The following is an 18,972-nucleotide window of genomic DNA, read 5'->3' as shown; positions in this document are numbered from 1 at the left end:
GTTGCTAACCAATGCAAATTCCACGCATATCTCAATAACCAATTTGAATATACATCTTATTTTATACGAAATAACGTTTAAAATCAATTGAAGGAAACCCGGCAAGTTTGTTTTCTTATTAGTTATTACACACAATATGGCATGCCATAAATTACAAAAATATGAAATCAATCACAGAAATAATCCATATTAATACAAAATATATTAATATTCATACCATCGACTTGTAACTAACTTGAAATAAATATTAATTGCATTCATAAATGTTATAATACTAACGAAATATTCAGTACACTCTAATACACGTTACGAAATTTATCGGAATTCAAGGCAAGCCTTTCTACTATCGATATTATTAATAAAAACTCACCCCTCAACGCCACCGAAGTACATCTTGTTCATAATACTGTTTATAATTGTTAATGCGTGGGCTATGTTTGATACAAAACACTAGTTGGCGTAAAATGATAACAAATACGTTTCTAAATAATACACACGACTATGCCACGACAACGCTCGTCCGACTGAAGCGTGTTGACCGAGTGTTGTCAATTTCATTTTGACAGATATTATTATCCACAGACTATATACAAATAGCATTTATGGGTAACGTTATTTAAATAATAACAGTTATTTTCAACGTTATTATTATATTATTATACCTACTGTACTTCGTGTTACAATAATATAAGTGTACTTTGCATGTATTAAATACAACTGTATTGGAATAAATTATATTTTAAATTGTATATAATATTAAGTGTATAAATTAAGTGTTTTATATGGTACAGGTTTAGTTCCTGATTAAAACAATAATATTTCGCGTTGCGCGAATTTGCATCGTTTTCCTAAAATTAAGAAAAACTATAATATTTTGTCGAACTTAAACGTGCGACTAGGATGCAACACATAAAAGTGCTTGTCATATTTCAAAACGCTTATTCTTTCTTACAAAAAGCGAAGGTGCTTCACATGCCGTAGCGCTGAAAGCCCAGTTTGAAAATTGTTGAAAATAATCTAATTTTAAGGATAAAATTATATAATTTATGTTTGTCAGTATCTCCGGAATAGAGAATTTTATGTAAATAGAAATCGTATTGAAGGATAGAGCAAAAAACCATTCCTCCTCTCTAGCCCGCGATCTAATCTTCTCATGCGGCCGAAGTCTTAACTAAAATAACTAATTGAAAATACGGATTTTTCTAATCTTAATTTTGATGAACGATACGATACTGTTTATATTAATATATAATCTGTTTATATTTGTATAAATATAATACAGATGTTTGTTCTAATGGAATATTTATATCACAGTTATTAATTCAAAAAATTCGCAAAGCCAAGATGGACACATGACTATTTGTGCAGATTGTCTATTGAAATGAAACAAAGAAAATTTGCAACATATCATATATTTGTACATAACATTTATATTTTCGACACACAATATAGATACATTGTTCGTCTATCGAACAATTACAATGAAACATCGAACACACTGACGAATTACTTTGAGGAACGTTGAGATCTTTTATTATCGTGTCTTAAAATACAAATACTTTTTTTTTATAATAAATATTACATGAAGAATATTGACTGCTTTGTTTAAAGAAAATGAATCTTGTTAATAGCAAATTTGTTTTGCATTATGTATTACATAACTTTTGAGTAACGACTTACACAAAAACAGAGGAATTGGTACGTATCAAAAAATGTAACGATTCGTTTCCTAAAAACAATGAGTTTCGTAAGGTGATTAATTAGGGTTATGAAATTATTTAAATCGGATACACCAAAACGAAAATTTTGTTTTATTTATATAAAAGTCGTATTTAGCTATACTTACATTAGAACGATGTTTTTGAATATTTTTTTATAGCAAATGAGGTAGGTAAAGCCTTGTTTACGCTTTAATTAGTAATTTATTTATTTTAACTGAATTCTTAGTTAGTGTCTGCAACTAAAATATTAACCGTCATAGTTTAGAATTTGTTGAAATTTTCAATATTTTTTTACACATATATTTCAACATTTATGCCCTTTACTCTCAAAGCTAAACTATTTAGTTGTCAAACCTAATCAAAGTGTAAACAAGCCATAAGAGTACGTATTTAAGAAAAAATATTAAATAGACAGTATAGAGACACATTTAAGGAAGGTTTTTTGTTAATACAATCTCTTATTTTAACTACACATAGCTTATACTTAAAGTTGCGTGTTGTTATAAGTAACATCATGTAAGCTCTGGTCATTTACTTAGTATTCAGGTACATAAGAAAAATATATATTTTAGTCATTTGGTATCCAAAGAATAATCTTTTTGGTTAATTTATTTATTTTAACTTCAAGATCGATTAATTAACATATACATATCACATATAATATTATAAAATGATCTTTGGCATTATTTTTAACATAATTTTAAATTATAAATATTTACTAATAAAATTATATCCTAATTAATTAAAAATCTCAAATAATGGTAACATACTTTAAACAGTTAATATGAGAATTTGAAAATATGTTTCAATTTCAAGCTCTTTACCTTAACATATATTTTAATGTTACATACAATCAATACATTTTATCGTAGGTAAATTTTTTTACATTTTAAATTATTTATTTTAGAACAGTCTTTTCAAAAAATCAATAACGTTATGAATAATATAAACACACGATTACATTACTTAAATATATCTTAACGTTGTTACAGGGTGACTAGATTTACTGGTAAATAATCGGATGCTTAAAATAAAACTAAGTATTGCTGCTTTGTATATAAATTTGTTATTAAAATAAAACATTTATTATGGTTCTTATAATTTTGTAATTTAAAATATAGATCTACACTCACTCAGAGCTAGCAAGTAAAATGTCACATAAACTGAAATATTAAACATAAAAAAAATTGTAGATTTTCAATAACTTATTACTTAAATTACAGTGATAATTATTACGTATATTTTATATAATATTATGTTAATATATTTTAATGATAACGACATTCTAGCGATTTTATATTATATATTTTATTAAATGAAAAACAAATATAATATACGACCAATGAAAAAATTCAAGCAAAGCTAAAATAGTTGTAGTTTAAGTATTTATTCATTTTCATTAAATTGCTTTGAGGACTAAACAATATCAGTAGAATTGTTAAACACGACATATTATATCGCTTAAAGAAGGTTATAATTAGTAACGGCCTGACCGTTTAATTATACACAGCAAATATACACTCGATCGAGAATAAATAGTGAATCAAGATTACAACTTTCGAATTCACGAAGGCAGTATCCCGTTGCGAATTAATTATTTGCAATATATTATTGATATCGTTTGAATACCATAATGTGCACCTTTTGTAATTTCAACGCCCTGCAGTAAAAACTTTGTAAATTACATTTTCATTTGTTTATTATATAGGTAAGAAATACCTTACGTCGTATTTAAATCGAACGATTAAATCGAATGTAGATAATGATAATCTCAAGACAAGTCACACTGACTTTGATTGATTTCGAGTAGATTTCGATCTATAGAAATATCTAGTCTGTTTACACACTATATTCCGGTTTACACTTCGTTTTTTTTATCTAAAACGGTTATCTGTGGACGGGCAAATATGCCACCTGCCAGTAAGTCATCATCGCCCATAAACAGTTGTCAGAAATATAAACAATTCCTTACATCGCCATAGTGCAATCTTGACAATTAAAATGTTATGCCTTTAGATAGGGGCTCACTCATCCTTCCAACTTCAACATAACAATACTAACTATTGCTGTTGAGAGGTCGAAAGGGCTTGCATTCATTACCAGGTAAATATTTTTTTTCTTCTGTATAACCTAGTAAGACTGCCGCTGCATTGCGGCAATATTATGTTCATATTTACATTAGAATCACATTATCCTATTCATTGACGATTAAAAATGTAATTATATTACAACATATATTTTTACACACATCTAAATAGAATAGTTTTAAAGAGTCTTTTATTTATTTTAACTAAAATATAACGTTAAACGCATGCGACGGTCGCCTGGAACTGTGCATTTTGCCGTCGCATAGCTGGACGTCACCTGAAAATAACACAAATGTCATATTACGGCTATAGATTCAATAAAAGAGCATAAAAGAAAGAGCTGAAATTATAGTATCTTCACTTTTATAATTACTGTAGTTTTTAGACAATAACGTTATATTCGTTACCGTTATGAATAACTAACCTATCGTTATTTGTGTTATGTATAGAACTTTCCTCTTCTAGTGAGTGCGAATGTGAATGCGAGTGAGGCGGTCGGCGACGTGTAACGTCATCAGCACCTGACTCCCTTCGAGAAGTGTCACCAGCGCAGAAGCATTTGCAGATAATTCGCTTGAAAGCAAACCTAGAAAAAAATATTATTTAGCTTAAACTAAATATTTCTTTATTACATAAAAGCCATATTTTTTTATAACAGAATGGATTGGCCATCAGCCATATTTATAACAGATGGAATTTTATTCATGGTAATTTCTTTTAAAGATGTGATTATTCAGTAACATAACTCCTTAAAAATTGTATACCTAAAGTCCTTTGAGAACAGGGCGTATATCAGCGGGTTTATAGCAGAATTGCAGTATCCAAGCCAAAACAGCACAGAAAAGACGATAGGTGTAACGCAGTCGCCGCAGAAAGCCCTCACGACGTACACGCTGAAAAAAGGAAGCCAGCAGAAGACGAAGCCGCCGACTATGATCCCCAGGGTCTTCGCCGCTTTGGTTTCCATGCGGAAACGTTTCACCTGTTAATTAAAATTAATTAATTTAGTACATTTTAAAAAAAATTAACAGACGTATTGTTAATGGGTTACGACATAGTAAATGGTCACCACCACCAAAAGACGTTAGCGCTGCAAGAAATATTAAACTTCCATTACATCAGCAATGCCCCACCAATATTGGAACATAAAAAGTTATTTGTTTGAATTAAGCTGACTCACTCACCCTTAAAACCAGATCTCAACAATACTAAGGACAAATATATGGTGTTAGCGGTGAATTAAATGAAGGAAGCTGGTACTCCTATTTACCTAGACGGGCTCACATAAGTCCCTACCATATAGTCAATTATATTTCTAGGATTTTTTTATATAGGCGACATTCTGTGTAACAAAGCGTAACGATTTATTTTATTTGACACATGAATCAAAGATAATAATATAAATAAATATTGGACAACATCACATACATTACTCTGATCCCAATGTAAGTAGCTAAAGCACTTGTGTTATGGAAAATCAGAAGTAACGACGGTACCACAAACACCCAGACCCAAGACAACATAGAAAACTAATGAACTTTTTCTACATCGACTCGGCCGGGAATCGAACCCGAGACCTCGGAGTGGCGTACCCATGAAAACCGGTGTACACACTACTCGACCACGGAGGTCGTCAAATAATATGTATGCAGAAAATATTCTACAATACGCCTTAATTCACGGGTTTCTCAGGATGGATCCTGTATGGAATACAAGTTAACTTAATTCTTCTATAAAAGTTACCTGCGCTTTTATATTCCTCTTGCCCATTCTTCTTGTTCTTGGTTTATCATCATATTCATCGTACAGTGGTGCTGGTGACAGGTGGTGTGATGGTCTGACTCTCAGTCGACTCTCGGTCAATTCCCTTCCATCTCTCTCGTAATGGACCGCGTAAAGGGACGGGCTTGGGGATCGACTTGGTGACCTGGAGTTCTCATGAGCTGGACAGATCTGTTCGGTTGATGGATAAGATACAGATATTTTGACCTTTTCATGAGCTCGCCTTGCACTGGAATGCCTGCAAGGAATAATTGAATAACTGCACAGAATTTGTAAAAATATTAAACGTTAGTTTTTTATTGCAGATGTTTGACTATCAATATGCAAGTGTAACTAACCCTTCTATATTGAATAAAGTATATTTGAATTTGATTGATAAGGATTCCAAATATTTTTACTCTTTCATATTATTGATTATTATTTATATTATGATATTTATATATAATGTTATATACATATACAGGTTTATTGGTAAATCGACGTATTCCCGTTAGGAAGTGATAGGGGTGACTATTTGCGATAATTTTATCCCCTATATGCATGATGCAAAAGTGAACCATTTTTGAGTTATCACGTTTTAGAGCTTTTTTAAAAAAAAGTCAAAAATTCAACTTCATAAATTTATTTAAAATTTGATATTAATTGATACTTTTTTTTTAATAATTTTTTGAAGTAAATACAATTATACAGGATAATTGTATTTGGATAACATAACTTTGTATTCTAAATGTTGAGTTTCTTGCCGGTTCTTCTCGATAGAATCTACATTTGGTACCGAACCATTGGTAGCTTCACTTAATATTGTTTGTAAAATGTCGATTAAAAAGCTTACTTAAATAAAGTATATTTTGAGTTTGATTTTCTATACAAAGAACTACAGTATCGTATCCTAGAACTCGTATCTCAGTTCAATCCCCTCTTAAAATTTCAGTCTCATCACAAAAAAGGTATATTTATGGGTAAATGTTAATTTTTGTTTAAGTAATATATAAGTTTGGCTGAAAGAAAATTTTGAGAAAACTTTATTCAATATGCTCATATTGAATTAAAAAAAAATTGCTCGATGATTTTAAAGATCAAGTTTTACTTGACCTTTCTGGACTTGTTAGCGAGTGGAATAACACTTTTAATCTATATTTCATTGTGGTTAAAGAGCGCGTTTTATAATTAATTCGTTAGAGCCGATACTGCTGGAAACGTAAGAATCAATACATTAAATGGTCCTAAAAACAGATCTCGCTGAATCGATGAGTGTAAGTATATTTGAATAGATCTCATTAACTACAAGTAGCAAGTCAAGGACGTTGGATCCATGACGATCACAAAGAAGATAAATTATGTTCCTAAAGTTACAAAGAGTAAATCATATCAGAATATTTTGTCACTTTCAATCATATGATATTTTTCGGAAGCAAGAAAAAGACGGACTAATTGACCAACCTTCTCAACCTTTCAGGAGATGCACTGAGCGAGGTACTCGTAGAATGATTGGAAGCCGTGGAGAGAGGTGATCCGTGTGGTCTGGCGGAACCTCTGCCTCTATGAATCCGCAATGTTAGACGGTTGTCATCGAATCTGCTACCTAATCCTCTACCTGAAATTAAAAAATGGTACAAATTTATTTAATGCCACAAAATATTGGTTTTATGGTAGAAGCCAAAGTTAAAATCTTTATCCAATATAGAAACACTGGTTCGAAAAGACACCTGAAATGTAAGAAAAACATATAAGAGCCATATCCGCTGTCTCGTTATAAGATTAGTCGATTTTATTCGAAATATAAATTTAGATCTATTTAAGATCGCATTTTTTACAAATATAATATACTTAATTTCGGTCGCGACTTCATCCGTGTAAGGAGTTACACGCAGGCGATCGCAGGTTTTAGATATAAAAAATTTCCCTTGTTTGCTTGATTCAGTTACTTAACTGTGAAAGCGTAACAGACACACAGACATATTATATAGATTTATTATCTACATAAAATTATATTTCACATTTAAGAAAGAGCTATTAAATGAAGAATATTTCGTGGTTTTATTAGCACAAATTTTACAAGTAAGCCTTGACAAAAACCTACTTCAAGTTTTGTGGAACTAATTTCCATATTTCTTGCCGTAATAAACGTAATGTGCTGTATTCGGTTATTTTCTTGAACTATTACTTAGACTTATCAGTTATCAGTAGATTTTATTTCCTTGTCTACTTACACGAATGTCTCAAAATTATCATCATGAAACAGCAAGATTATCGTGTTTATTTTATTATCGATATTTAGTAAATAGTCATTATATTATCAATATTAGAGTATTTATTGTGACGTTATAAAATCGAGAAATTATTTAAAATAAATTTTACGAGAGTTTCAAAATACATGAATTTATAGATAAATTATGACTCAGCTTTCAATTCACAAAATAACACAGCAGAGATAAGGCATGAACCAATAATTTTAGCCTAATTAGACATAATCCCAGATTAGCACCACTTGAATTTTGTAGTGACAAATTTCTATTCTGAGATCTCGTCAAGCTAAACGAGAAAGCAAAAGTTTGCGACGAACATAACGAAAAAAACATCATTCGACAATGCACATTGAAGCAACACGTCTTTAAGGCTTCATATCCTTTTCCTTAAAAATAAAACGGTCATTTTACAGCTGCGCCGTATTTACTTGCAGTAGTTTTTCCGATAGTTCACTAAGAATGTCACTGATTTGCCTAATGTTAAGGATGTTGTGAAATAATTCGAAGTTTGACTGATAATTTCGAAGGAATGATAAATTATAGACAAAATTAAAAGCAAAAATCCAAGATTCCATGTAGTAAACGATGGTTAAACCAGGTCTCCAAATACCTGGAGATAGCAGTGACTGCAGCTTTCTGCCAATTTAGCAATCGCTTAGGGCGGAGTTAAACTATTACTAAACAAGATCAAAATTACGGTTCACCATAATTAAGCAGCGACTGCATTAACCTTTAAAATATTAATCTGTACCAACCTTTTGTAGTCCTAAATCCTTGATTAATGGCCTTGGTTGTTCGTACAGCTGCTTTGTATATCCTCCAGTAGAAGAACAACATGACAAACATGGGGATGTAAAATGAGCCGAGTGCTGAATAGACGACGTAACCGGCATCGTTGGTGAGCTCACATGTCCACGGGCAGGGTGGGTTGAGTGTCCAGTCTTCCTTGGTTTCTGCTTCTTCGGGCTGTGGGGTAAAATCAAGATTTTATTAAATTGATTCCATTTAATAATTGAACATAACTTATATCGCCAATGCGCCACCAACGTCCCTCTTGCCTGATGTTACACTGGCTCACTCACCCTTGAAATCGGAACACAACAGCTCTAAGTATTGCTATTTGGTTGTAGAATATCTAACGAGTACCTATCCAAATGGGCTTGCTCAAAGTTAACATTCTTTGAAATAAATACTTACAATAGCTATATATTTTTTATAAGATACATGTGTACTTTATTTATTGCATTCACTAGAAAGTATTAAGTTAATTTATATCAACATTATATTCAATATAAAAGCAGTTACTCCGAAATTTAAGGAAAATTAATTTAACTTCCTTCTTACTAATATTATAAATGCGAAAGTTGGAGTGGATAGATTGTCATTTATCACGCCAGAATGGCTGAATGATTCTGAACGAAATTTAGCACTCATGTAGATTATAGTCTGTAGTTAGCCCATAGATTATCCCGTTATTTTTATCTCACTAAAATGTATCCAAAACCTGCACACGATGCTGCGGGCGGACACTTGTTTGTTATATAAATATGATTTTATAATAAAGCTCTATGGTTTTTAGACCTAAAATAGATGAAAAGAAGATTGTGGGCAGTTAATATCAAGCATTTACGCTTTATGATACTTATTAAACTATTTAATATAAGCTTTCATGAATGAGAGGTTGTGGGCTTTCTATGTAATGTCACCGAACCAGTTTCGCCCACGATTTTGCTAGTACTATAAACCTGGTTAGTCTAGAGTCTAGCTTTTAAGGTCAAGCTAATAAAAAGTTACGCGTGACCTTTTTACTATTGTAATGCTGTCTCAGCTGTTTTTTTTTCTGTAATATTCGGACGAGATTTAGGCCCACCTGATATTTAATGAAAAAACCACCAATCATACATATTCGCTTAAGGAAATTAAATCACTCCTTAAAATACTAATGCGTACCTCAGGAAATAAGATGTTATGTCCTTTGTGCCTGTAGTTACACTGACTCATTCACTGTTCAAACTGGAAGATAAGTAATCTTAGAGAAGATTTTATTTTAACTCCAAATCGAGTTAAAAATGTGTCATAATTTCATCTGCCAAATTTAGAGTCCCCGAGCACAACAAGACTAATAAACACAAATTAAGTACATGAATATTCAGTATTGCCTGACGGGTTTTAACGCTCAATCGTTCTAACGTTCTAACCAATAAGCTATCTCGGCATTTATTTAAATGAAGGTAATTGAGCATCATAAAATTAACTAAACATCAGTATTAGGTAGGAATAAATTTTGATATAAAAACGTGTCTTAGTAGACTTGAAATGTTAGGCTAGTCACGTTTCATCTCTTATTAAACGTAAGGATTACACAATCATATTTAGACATGAAACCTTTTTAAAATGACCTTTTCGTGGACAATATAGCATCAACTATATAAGTTATAAATAAATGGGGATGTGTAACTTTTTAACATTAAATAAATTATTGAAAAAGAAAGTGTTATTAATTATAAAAAAAAAAATACATTTTAAGAACTACAGATAACTAAGATATTTGTTGTTTACTTAGTGTAAGGGCTTTATGTTTGTGCCAGAGGTTCATGTATGTATGACTCCAACAGCCACCTAAGATAAGAAAGCACCCCGTGGATCAGATTGCCCTTATGCCTCTAAGGGAAGACTGTTAAGAGCGTTCGCTATGTCTAATAATTCTGCTCGAACCTGGGGCCACAGCCTCCGTAATCCGGATCTTCAGGGCATTTTGGGCTGCAACGATTGATGGATACGTCTTAAATTCTTATTGAGCTTCTGAGAGACATGGACACACCTCATCAAAGTGCTGTACAAGACGGGCAGCCGCAATCTTCGCAAAGAGCTTGCCCGTCTGATTCAGCAGCACAAATGGCCTGTATGCCGGAAAACAGTTTCTTCTTCAGCAACAGGACCTTCTTGCATGGCTTTGGGAACTTATCACAGAAAATATGCTCGGAATTTTCTAAGACTTACCTCAATAGAATAAAATCCTTCCAAATCGATCTAACCGTTTTTAGGTAATATGATTGAACATAATCATCCAATTTTTTTATGTTGGTTAAATTAAAACAAAAATTTAATTAGATTCGTAGATAGAAATGTACACACGCACATACGCAAGCACACGAACATTTTACTTAAAACAAAATCAAATTCTTTTATGACGACAATAAATTACATTTTAAATTGTTATAATTATTTTATGAAATATTTCCTTTCAGAGTCGCAAACTGTAAACTCACCTTCTTATCCTTCCATCCAACCAAAGGTGGGAAACAGATGACAAACGAAAGCACCCATAGCCCAGCAATCAAGACTTTCGCTCTCTTCCTACTCATGATGCTAGGATAGCTGACCGGCCTGGTCACAGCTACGTATCTGTCCAGGGATATAGCGCACAGATTAAGGATAGACGCAGTGCACATCCAGACGTCCACAGCCAGCCATACTGAGCACCAAACGTCCCCGAAGATCCAGATCTGAAAGGAAAACACGAGTTGTAATTATCAAATTATTTTTAAAATGAATATAGAATAGAAATAAGTATTCATTTATAAAAGTTCCGGCTTAACACTCGCACGGTTAGAATGAGGATCTATATTAAACATTTACATAGTAAAACACATAGAGCTATTTAAGCCGATTTACGCCAAACCGCCAGTAAAGCTGCAACGTCATCGTCATATTTTAGGCAATAATAAGAATACACCTACAAAAAGGAAACACGCGTTGCTAAAAGAGTGATGAGTGACGACCTAAGAAATTGTGGATGGAGTGTGTGAAGAGGGACACGAGGACAAATGGATGCAAACGATCAGATTAACAGAGAACTCCTTCTTAATGAATGCCGAAAAGAAATCCTTGCCGATTTTTTCAAGTTTTTCACGTTCAAGACAGACAGACTATAACTCATAAATGCTAACTAAATGATAAACATTGTTTGTTATTAATAATTAATGGCGTTGTAAATTTGACACTATATATAAGTAAAGTAAAATCTGTAAATGTACCACTGTTGGCCTAAGGATCTATTGGAGGAGAAGATTTGGAGGATCTTTGATTCTCCAATGAAAGTTGGTGGATACACATATGTTACCCGGATTTGAACTAGCAACAAAATGTTTAATATTCAAGTGGGACCATCTCAGCTTACACTACATCAATGAATATTAAATAATCAAGACTTTTTTATGTAGTTATCTCATCATAAACATCGTATACGTATAACACCGGTAGTGTTACTTCGGGTTCAATTTCATTTTAATTAATGACTACGTGTTTGTATGGCAATGGCTTTGAGTCGTGAGAAGATAGTGCAGAGAAAGCAAAAATGGTCGCGCCTTCATATTAAATTATCGACGTGCATTAGTGTGAATAGCTTTCGTGCACAAAATTTGCCTTAGTGTGCGTGATAAAATACTAATTAGATTATATTTGTTAATGCACCGATGATTTAACGAGTAGACGCGCCCCCGTTAATGAACAGGATTTATGTACTTGTTTGAGAATAATAGATTTGGATGCCGTGTGGTCACCATTCAAGTTAACACGTATATTTATTCATGCGGAATATTTTTCTCCAACCTAATTTGTTCTAACTGACCGCTGCGTAGATAATATACGCTCACTTCTAAACGTTCAAGCCTACACATACTCACAGAAAGGTCAAAGTCTGTCTGTAACAGTAGAACCGTAGTGGTGGTAACTTATCGGGTCAGTCATATGCCTTTTAACATCAGCAATTCACTATTGATGTGTGTAATACCTATTACATTTTCGATTTTGATATACATTAGTATGAAGATCGATAAATTTCATTCTACCTAGGATTCTATATACAAATTAATTTTATAACTGAGTTAAGACATTTGTAAAAGAAAGTAGTCTTTATGTGACCATTGGAAATTCAGAAGTTAGTAATATTTTAATTCTAATTTAAAACAAACTGAAATAATATTAAAAGAGTTTCAAAGCAAAAGTTCAAAGAACTAAAGCAAACAGACGTTAATAAATACTCCAATAAGACTGTAACGGTATTAGCAGCGTTCCCGATCTCGAAGTAGTTAACGGAAGATGCAAGAGTAAATACGTAGCTTTCAGCAGATGTAAAGTAATATTATGTTACGCTGTGCTGCACTATATATAGCTGTATTGGAGATGAGCAAACAATCAATCAGCACAAACCCTTACTATGGATTCGAGCTATTCGTTTTATTTATTTATTTTTCTGCAAAACTATACAAAACCTGACCAATTGGCAAACAACTCTCAACTAGTCAAACTTAAGTCAAACGGAGAATATGGCTTAAATAGTAATAACAATGAATAACTATATCAACAACGATCAAGTACTGATACTAATAATACTCAATTTGAAATATCATTTAGCCAAATACTTAGTGCGGAACTATTTCTAAAAAGTATCAGGAACTGTAAAATTCAGCTTTATGCCCTAAGATATCCTATTTATTTTTGATCTGCTGTGATATGATCTGCTACGGGAAGTTAGCAAATCATTTCGTCGATTAACTTTTTTTAGTTTTTAGGTAAAAACGCCAGAACTATTTCTAAAAACTATCAGGAACTATAGAACTCTTCAGCATGCTAACAGAACTCACATTTAATTTTGATCTGCTGGACAATGATCTGCTAAGTTCACACACATGTGCACACTTTGGTTTATTGTGAATAATATCTCTCAAATGGTTTTTACTAAAGGGTACAGAGCGTTCGTTAGAGTTTTATTCGGTGAACAGTTTGTAACTATAGTAGAAATTTGACGAATTAAATTGTCAAGGTAATTATTGGTAATGCTTTCTTAGTAAGGCGTAGGTTTGGTTAAAAGGTTGCAGATCTTGAAGTTGAATTTCGAATCCTAGATTGTGGCTACAGTACATCAAATTATAGAACTCGATTTTTATAAACGATCATTAATAAAATTGATTGGGCAAGGATTTTTTTTTGACATAAGCGCTTTCTCTTTTAAATACCTTTCAAGTATTTATAATATGACAATGAAAATTGTGAACCCGATTCGTGCTAATGACGTCATACGACAGCACTTGTCGTCAACCTAGTATCCTTGTGAAATTAAAACCAAAATACCCATAGTGATAATAGTTAAGATCAAACATACGCATCATACGAGATGGACGGTAGAAATTTTAGGCTGGAACTGATGTGGAAACCAATGAACCCCTGGCTTCTTAAAGAGTATAGCTAAAGAAACTGTTATATCGTAACTTGTGTATTTTAACAACGAATATTTAGATTAATACATTAAAACAAATTACTGTTCCTTGTATCAAAAGCTGCTTTAAATACTTCGCTTACATTAGTGACGCATATTTTGGTATGAGGGTACAATATACTCTATAATACCTACTAATTGTTACCACCGCAATTCTAAGTACCATCGCTACCACTGGGAAATAAATGGATAATGAGAAATTTACTCCGTAATTCAACGTTTAAATAGAGGTCATAAGTATTCATTCATAAGTAAACAGATAGCAAATTGGAGTTATTTCGAATAGTTTAAAAATATAATTTAGAAGGAACATTATTGTAAGTGCTGGGTTTGTTTTTAATTAGTATTGATTATCGATTATTATTTCCGTATTTAATAAGTTAAACATTTTTAGTTTGTTATATTAAAAACGCTGGGGGAGGCCTACGCCAAAGAGGCGACTTCCACAAAAGATTAGTTGCATGTTTTAGGAATAATAATATTTTAAATAATTAAAAAAAATGGATATATGTATGCAATTAAATTAATTTAATTTTTTTATATATTAAAAACGTCATAAAGCATTATATTATATTTCTGATTTCTAATAATTGTTTAAGATTTTTTTTTATGTTTGTTTCGTTTTCCTAACCAAAATAATATTACGCTGTTGAAATTTCAACTCTTCGTGTTTCCATAGTAGGGGTTCAAACGGAAACGTCAGATGGCGTTGAGATTAAATTCAATTATAGTAATAATAATGAATATTGTTACGTCGCCCGTCTGTTCGGAAACAGACAGCAATACACGTGAAATTGTCGAAACAATTCCATTGATAGTTTCAACGACGCTTGAATTGGCCAATTTTGGCAGTCGGTGAATGTTGCCTAAAGACTATTACTTGATCTTTAACCATAAGTGTTTCGACGACCTCCGTGGTCGAGTAGTGTGTACACCGGTTTTCATGGGTACGCCACTCCGAGGTCCTGGGTTCGATTCCCGGCCGAGTCGATGTAGAAAAAGTTCATTAGTTTTCTATGTTGTCTTGGGTCTGGGTGTATGTGGTACCGTCGTTACTTCTGATTTTCCATAACACAAGTGCTTTAGCTACTTACACTGGGATCAGAGTAATGTATGTGATGTTGTCCAATATTATATTAAGTGTTGATAAAAAGGGTTTTTTTTGTTAAATAGGTAGACGGAAAGGCTAATAGGTCAGCTGATGGTAAGTGGCAGACAATAGCGTGGTAAGTAATTTTAACCATAGCTTGACCAATATGCTACCAATATTGGAAACTATGATGTTTTGTCCCTTGTGCCTGTAGTTGCACTGGCTCACTCACATTTCAAACCGGAACACAACAATACCAAGTATTGTTATGTGGCGGTGGAATATATTATGAATGGTTGATTCTTACCCAACGGCGCTTGCGCAAAACTTAGTTTGTGCAAGCACCTTTGCGCTTGGTGGTAGGGACAACCAAGTTAAGTTAATACCTTGAGAATTGCTGCCCACCTGTCAAAATTCGGTGTTTATATATAAAATGATGGTTGGAAATGTAGCGAAAATAATTCCATCGAAATTTTTGACAGGTGCTTTGAGAAAATATACGTTTTTGTAGATGGATTGATTGATGTATTATTCGGGCGTAAAGAACGCAATTGAGCCAATATCACAGTTTTATTAAGAAGATTATTGAAAAATTAAAAAAAAAGTTCTATTTTTATATAGTATATTCTCTCGCGTTTTATATAGTATATTTTCAGTTCTAGTCTTGTATTTTGTCGACTGCCTAAGGCAGATGAGTTAATTCGAACCATTTCACTAGAAAAATATTTCGTATCAACGAAAATCGTAGTGCGTTCAAATAGAAGACTTCAAAAAGTCTGAGTATTTACAAGTTCAGTAAAAAGGTTGTTATTTTAACTTATTTGGTTTTCGTGTATTTATAAGATCTCTTAGTCGATATTTTACAAGATTAAATTAAATATTAGGCTACCTCTACAACGGTTCACAATGAAACATGAATCAGCTAGAAAATAAGTAACCATTTAGTTAAAAAAATATTTCAATGCAAACATGAGCTGAAGTTTCTCTTGGTATTGTTTTATTTAATGTGTCAATAAAAATCTTTTGATATAGTTTTTTTTAAAGTACATACATGTTATCGACAATTATCACAGACAAAATAGGTGTGAATGTAACCCAAATGTGACTTTACATACAAATAACTAAGACTTAAATAATAAAAAGCTTATAATTGCCGGTTTTCTTGTAATATTTGAGTGATTGCCCGAGTGTGTTCAGCCACTACGAGTAAAACGTCAGATCTAATCCAAATATAATAACGATCCGTGAGGGCGTGTGTTACACATAAAATATCAACTATAATAGGTTTTTGAAACAACCATTTGCTTACTATGGTATTATATTTTTGGTGAACGAAGACTGAGTGACGTGGTCAAAGAATTGACGTCACCGGTCAGACGAAGCAACAGAAAGAGGCATCCATCTTGGTTTGGCACTATGGTATAAAATGAAACTGTCAGTTGCGTTCTTGATGAATTTCATAATATTTTTTTAAATATATATATCTAAAATTTTGTCAATAAGAGTCCGTCAATAGTAATAAGTATTTAGATTTTTTACGTTAGTGTAAACTCATCTTTTTTTTAATAACAATTGTTAATAAGAAGACACTGGTATTTATATTTTCTCTCTCCAATTAAGCGCAGTGTTTGTGATAGAAGTTCGTAATAATCCATCGCTATCAACCGTTGAACTATTGAAGATAATAAGTCAAATTAAAAAGTTAATCTTTTTCGTCTACTATTACATTATATAGGAAAGTCAATTAAATACAATTGAATTATTGCAAATTCTGCTTGAGAACTAACGAATGATAACTTCAGGATTTTTATAATCTATCTTATCTTTTATTGAATAATGCGATTTTATTTATAAAGGTTTTTCTTTTTTAAATTTATCAATTCCCAAGGCGTAAAGTCTTAGCGGAATTTTGTTATAGAATCCTTCTTTATTTTTAAATTTTATGATATAGTTAGGGCAAATGGGCCATCTTATGATAGATGGTAACTATCGCCCGTAGATATTGGTAAGGTAAGAAATATCAACCCTTCCTTACATCGCCAATGCACCAACGTTGGGAATTAATATGTTATGTCCCTTGTGCCTCTAGTCAAACTGGCTCACCCTTCAAACCGGAACACAACAATAGTAAGTATTACTGTTTGGCGGTAGAATATCTGATAAGTGGGTGGTACCAACCCAGACAGCCAAAGCCCTACCATCAAAGAAAGATTGAATATTTCGCGGAGACGGAAACGAGGTGTTACAAATTGATATTTGCTTCTAGTCCTTAAACAATACTTAATACTGTTTTGAAATGAATTTTAAAGTATTTGTTGGATTTTATTTTATAACCGAACATTTTGTCCAAGGAAGGACGAATAACTAACGATTTTGGCAAAAAGTCCAAAAAACTTGGCACAGTCCCCCCATAAAACCCAAACTCGATAAAACATTAGGCAAACAAACATTTCACTGAGATTGATTGCTTCTCATTTATGCAACATCGATATTGTAATTGCACATTAATTCGGTACGTATTTTATTGACCGAGCTGATCCAACGACTCCAGGCACAAGTCAGAAGTGATAATAATTAATTCAATAAAAGTAAACCTGTAAAAGTCACATTGTTGGGATAATGTTTACTGCCCTGAAGAAGCTTTGGAATTATTTAAATGCGCGTTAGTGGATACCAATTTGGTAGATTTTTATTCGACACGGGCAAGTTTCATTGCGTTGTTTTACTTCACCATCTAGCACGATATGTTAACACTAAAAAAATTTTGTGATGCTTGTTCAGATTTGAATCCCCCATCTTTGCTTATAATTCAACAGAACGATTCTATAATTAAAACCATTGAATGAAGTATGCCTACAACTACGTATGCCTACATAATATCATCTACGTACATGACGTCATATATAACCTTATAAAGAGAAAATCTTTTATTATTAAGTATAATTGAATTTAAAGAAAAGGTAATCAGATATAAAGCACGATTTTCTGGTAGGAAATTCTCAGGAGTGTTTCGGATTTAATAAATTGGCAATATACACTTCGGTTTCTCGGAAAAGGACGTAAAGCGGTTCGTCTAGCGCTTGATTTCTCTCCAGTCGCGTCGATTTGCCGTCCCATCGGATTATAAGAGTGCGGGAATTGAGACTGCACTTATGCTTTACGTATGGTCATTGGTCACCTTTGCCGAAATTCAGGACGACTTGGATTATTGATTGACTCTTTATTATAATACGTGTTCTCTAAAGATAATTCATTGACTGTGTTCTAGCAAACTTTGTGATACTAACATTGATTCAGGATGTTAATCATTAAAATTCTTAATTAAGCCTTTCATTTGAGCAATCGTTTAATACGAGTTATGAATACAAACATACAACTGATAAGACCAATCAAAGATTGCGAGTTCCAACTGGGAAAACTGACACAAATTTTTCATGAGAATAACACTGTGTTTACAATTATCTCACGGTGAACTCTGCATTGCAATAAAATCTGACACAATATTATATATCCACTATATGATAAGCGTCAAATTTTCCCTTGAACAAGTTAGGAGGCCTTAGTCTAGGAGTTTCATTTTTAGAATGTCACTTTTTACAATTAAATTTTATTAAATCAAATCGCTCAAAGCCTTAAACTGTACCACGGTTAATCTTTTCAACCAATTAAGTTTATTTTATAGCTTGAATATTCAAAAATCACTTCCGTAAACCGCGGATGGAATACCTTATACAAAACTTAGATTTTATATAAAGCAGGGATGTTGTGG

At 32.4% G+C, this 18,972-nt stretch overlaps 2 protein-coding genes across 2 annotated transcripts in view; both read right to left on the bottom strand.

Moving 5' to 3' along the window:
• LOC113403183 (serine protease HTRA2, mitochondrial-like) overlaps positions 1-530 on the bottom strand; it is a 33,121-nt gene extending 32,591 nt beyond the window's left edge. The window contains exon 1 of the mRNA XM_026643647.2: positions 371-530. Within this exon, the coding sequence (XP_026499432.2) occupies positions 371-402 (32 nt within the window). The 5' untranslated portion in view covers positions 403-530. The remainder of the gene's footprint in view (positions 1-370) is intronic.
• Positions 531-3,837: 3,307 nt separating this feature from the next.
• The window catches only part of LOC113403182 (octopamine receptor Oamb), a 144,614-nt gene continuing 129,479 nt past the window's right edge, over positions 3,838-18,972 (bottom strand). The window contains exons 4-10 of the mRNA XM_026643646.2: positions 11,106-11,342; positions 8,592-8,802; positions 7,031-7,184; positions 5,552-5,828; positions 4,573-4,790; positions 4,233-4,394; positions 3,838-4,085 (exon numbers count right to left, since the gene is read on the bottom strand). Of these exons, the coding sequence (XP_026499431.1) occupies positions 4,082-4,085; positions 4,233-4,394; positions 4,573-4,790; positions 5,552-5,828; positions 7,031-7,184; positions 8,592-8,802; positions 11,106-11,342 (1,263 nt within the window). The 3' untranslated portion in view covers positions 3,838-4,081. The remainder of the gene's footprint in view (positions 4,086-4,232; positions 4,395-4,572; positions 4,791-5,551; positions 5,829-7,030; positions 7,185-8,591; positions 8,803-11,105; positions 11,343-18,972) is intronic.

Source organism: Vanessa tameamea, chromosome 24 (assembly GCF_037043105.1).
Source record: "Vanessa tameamea isolate UH-Manoa-2023 chromosome 24, ilVanTame1 primary haplotype, whole genome shotgun sequence".
NCBI lineage: Eukaryota > Metazoa > Arthropoda > Insecta > Lepidoptera > Nymphalidae > Vanessa > Vanessa tameamea.
The sequence above is the reverse complement of the archived record's forward strand: the minus strand, read 5'-3'. Positions and strand labels throughout refer to the sequence as shown.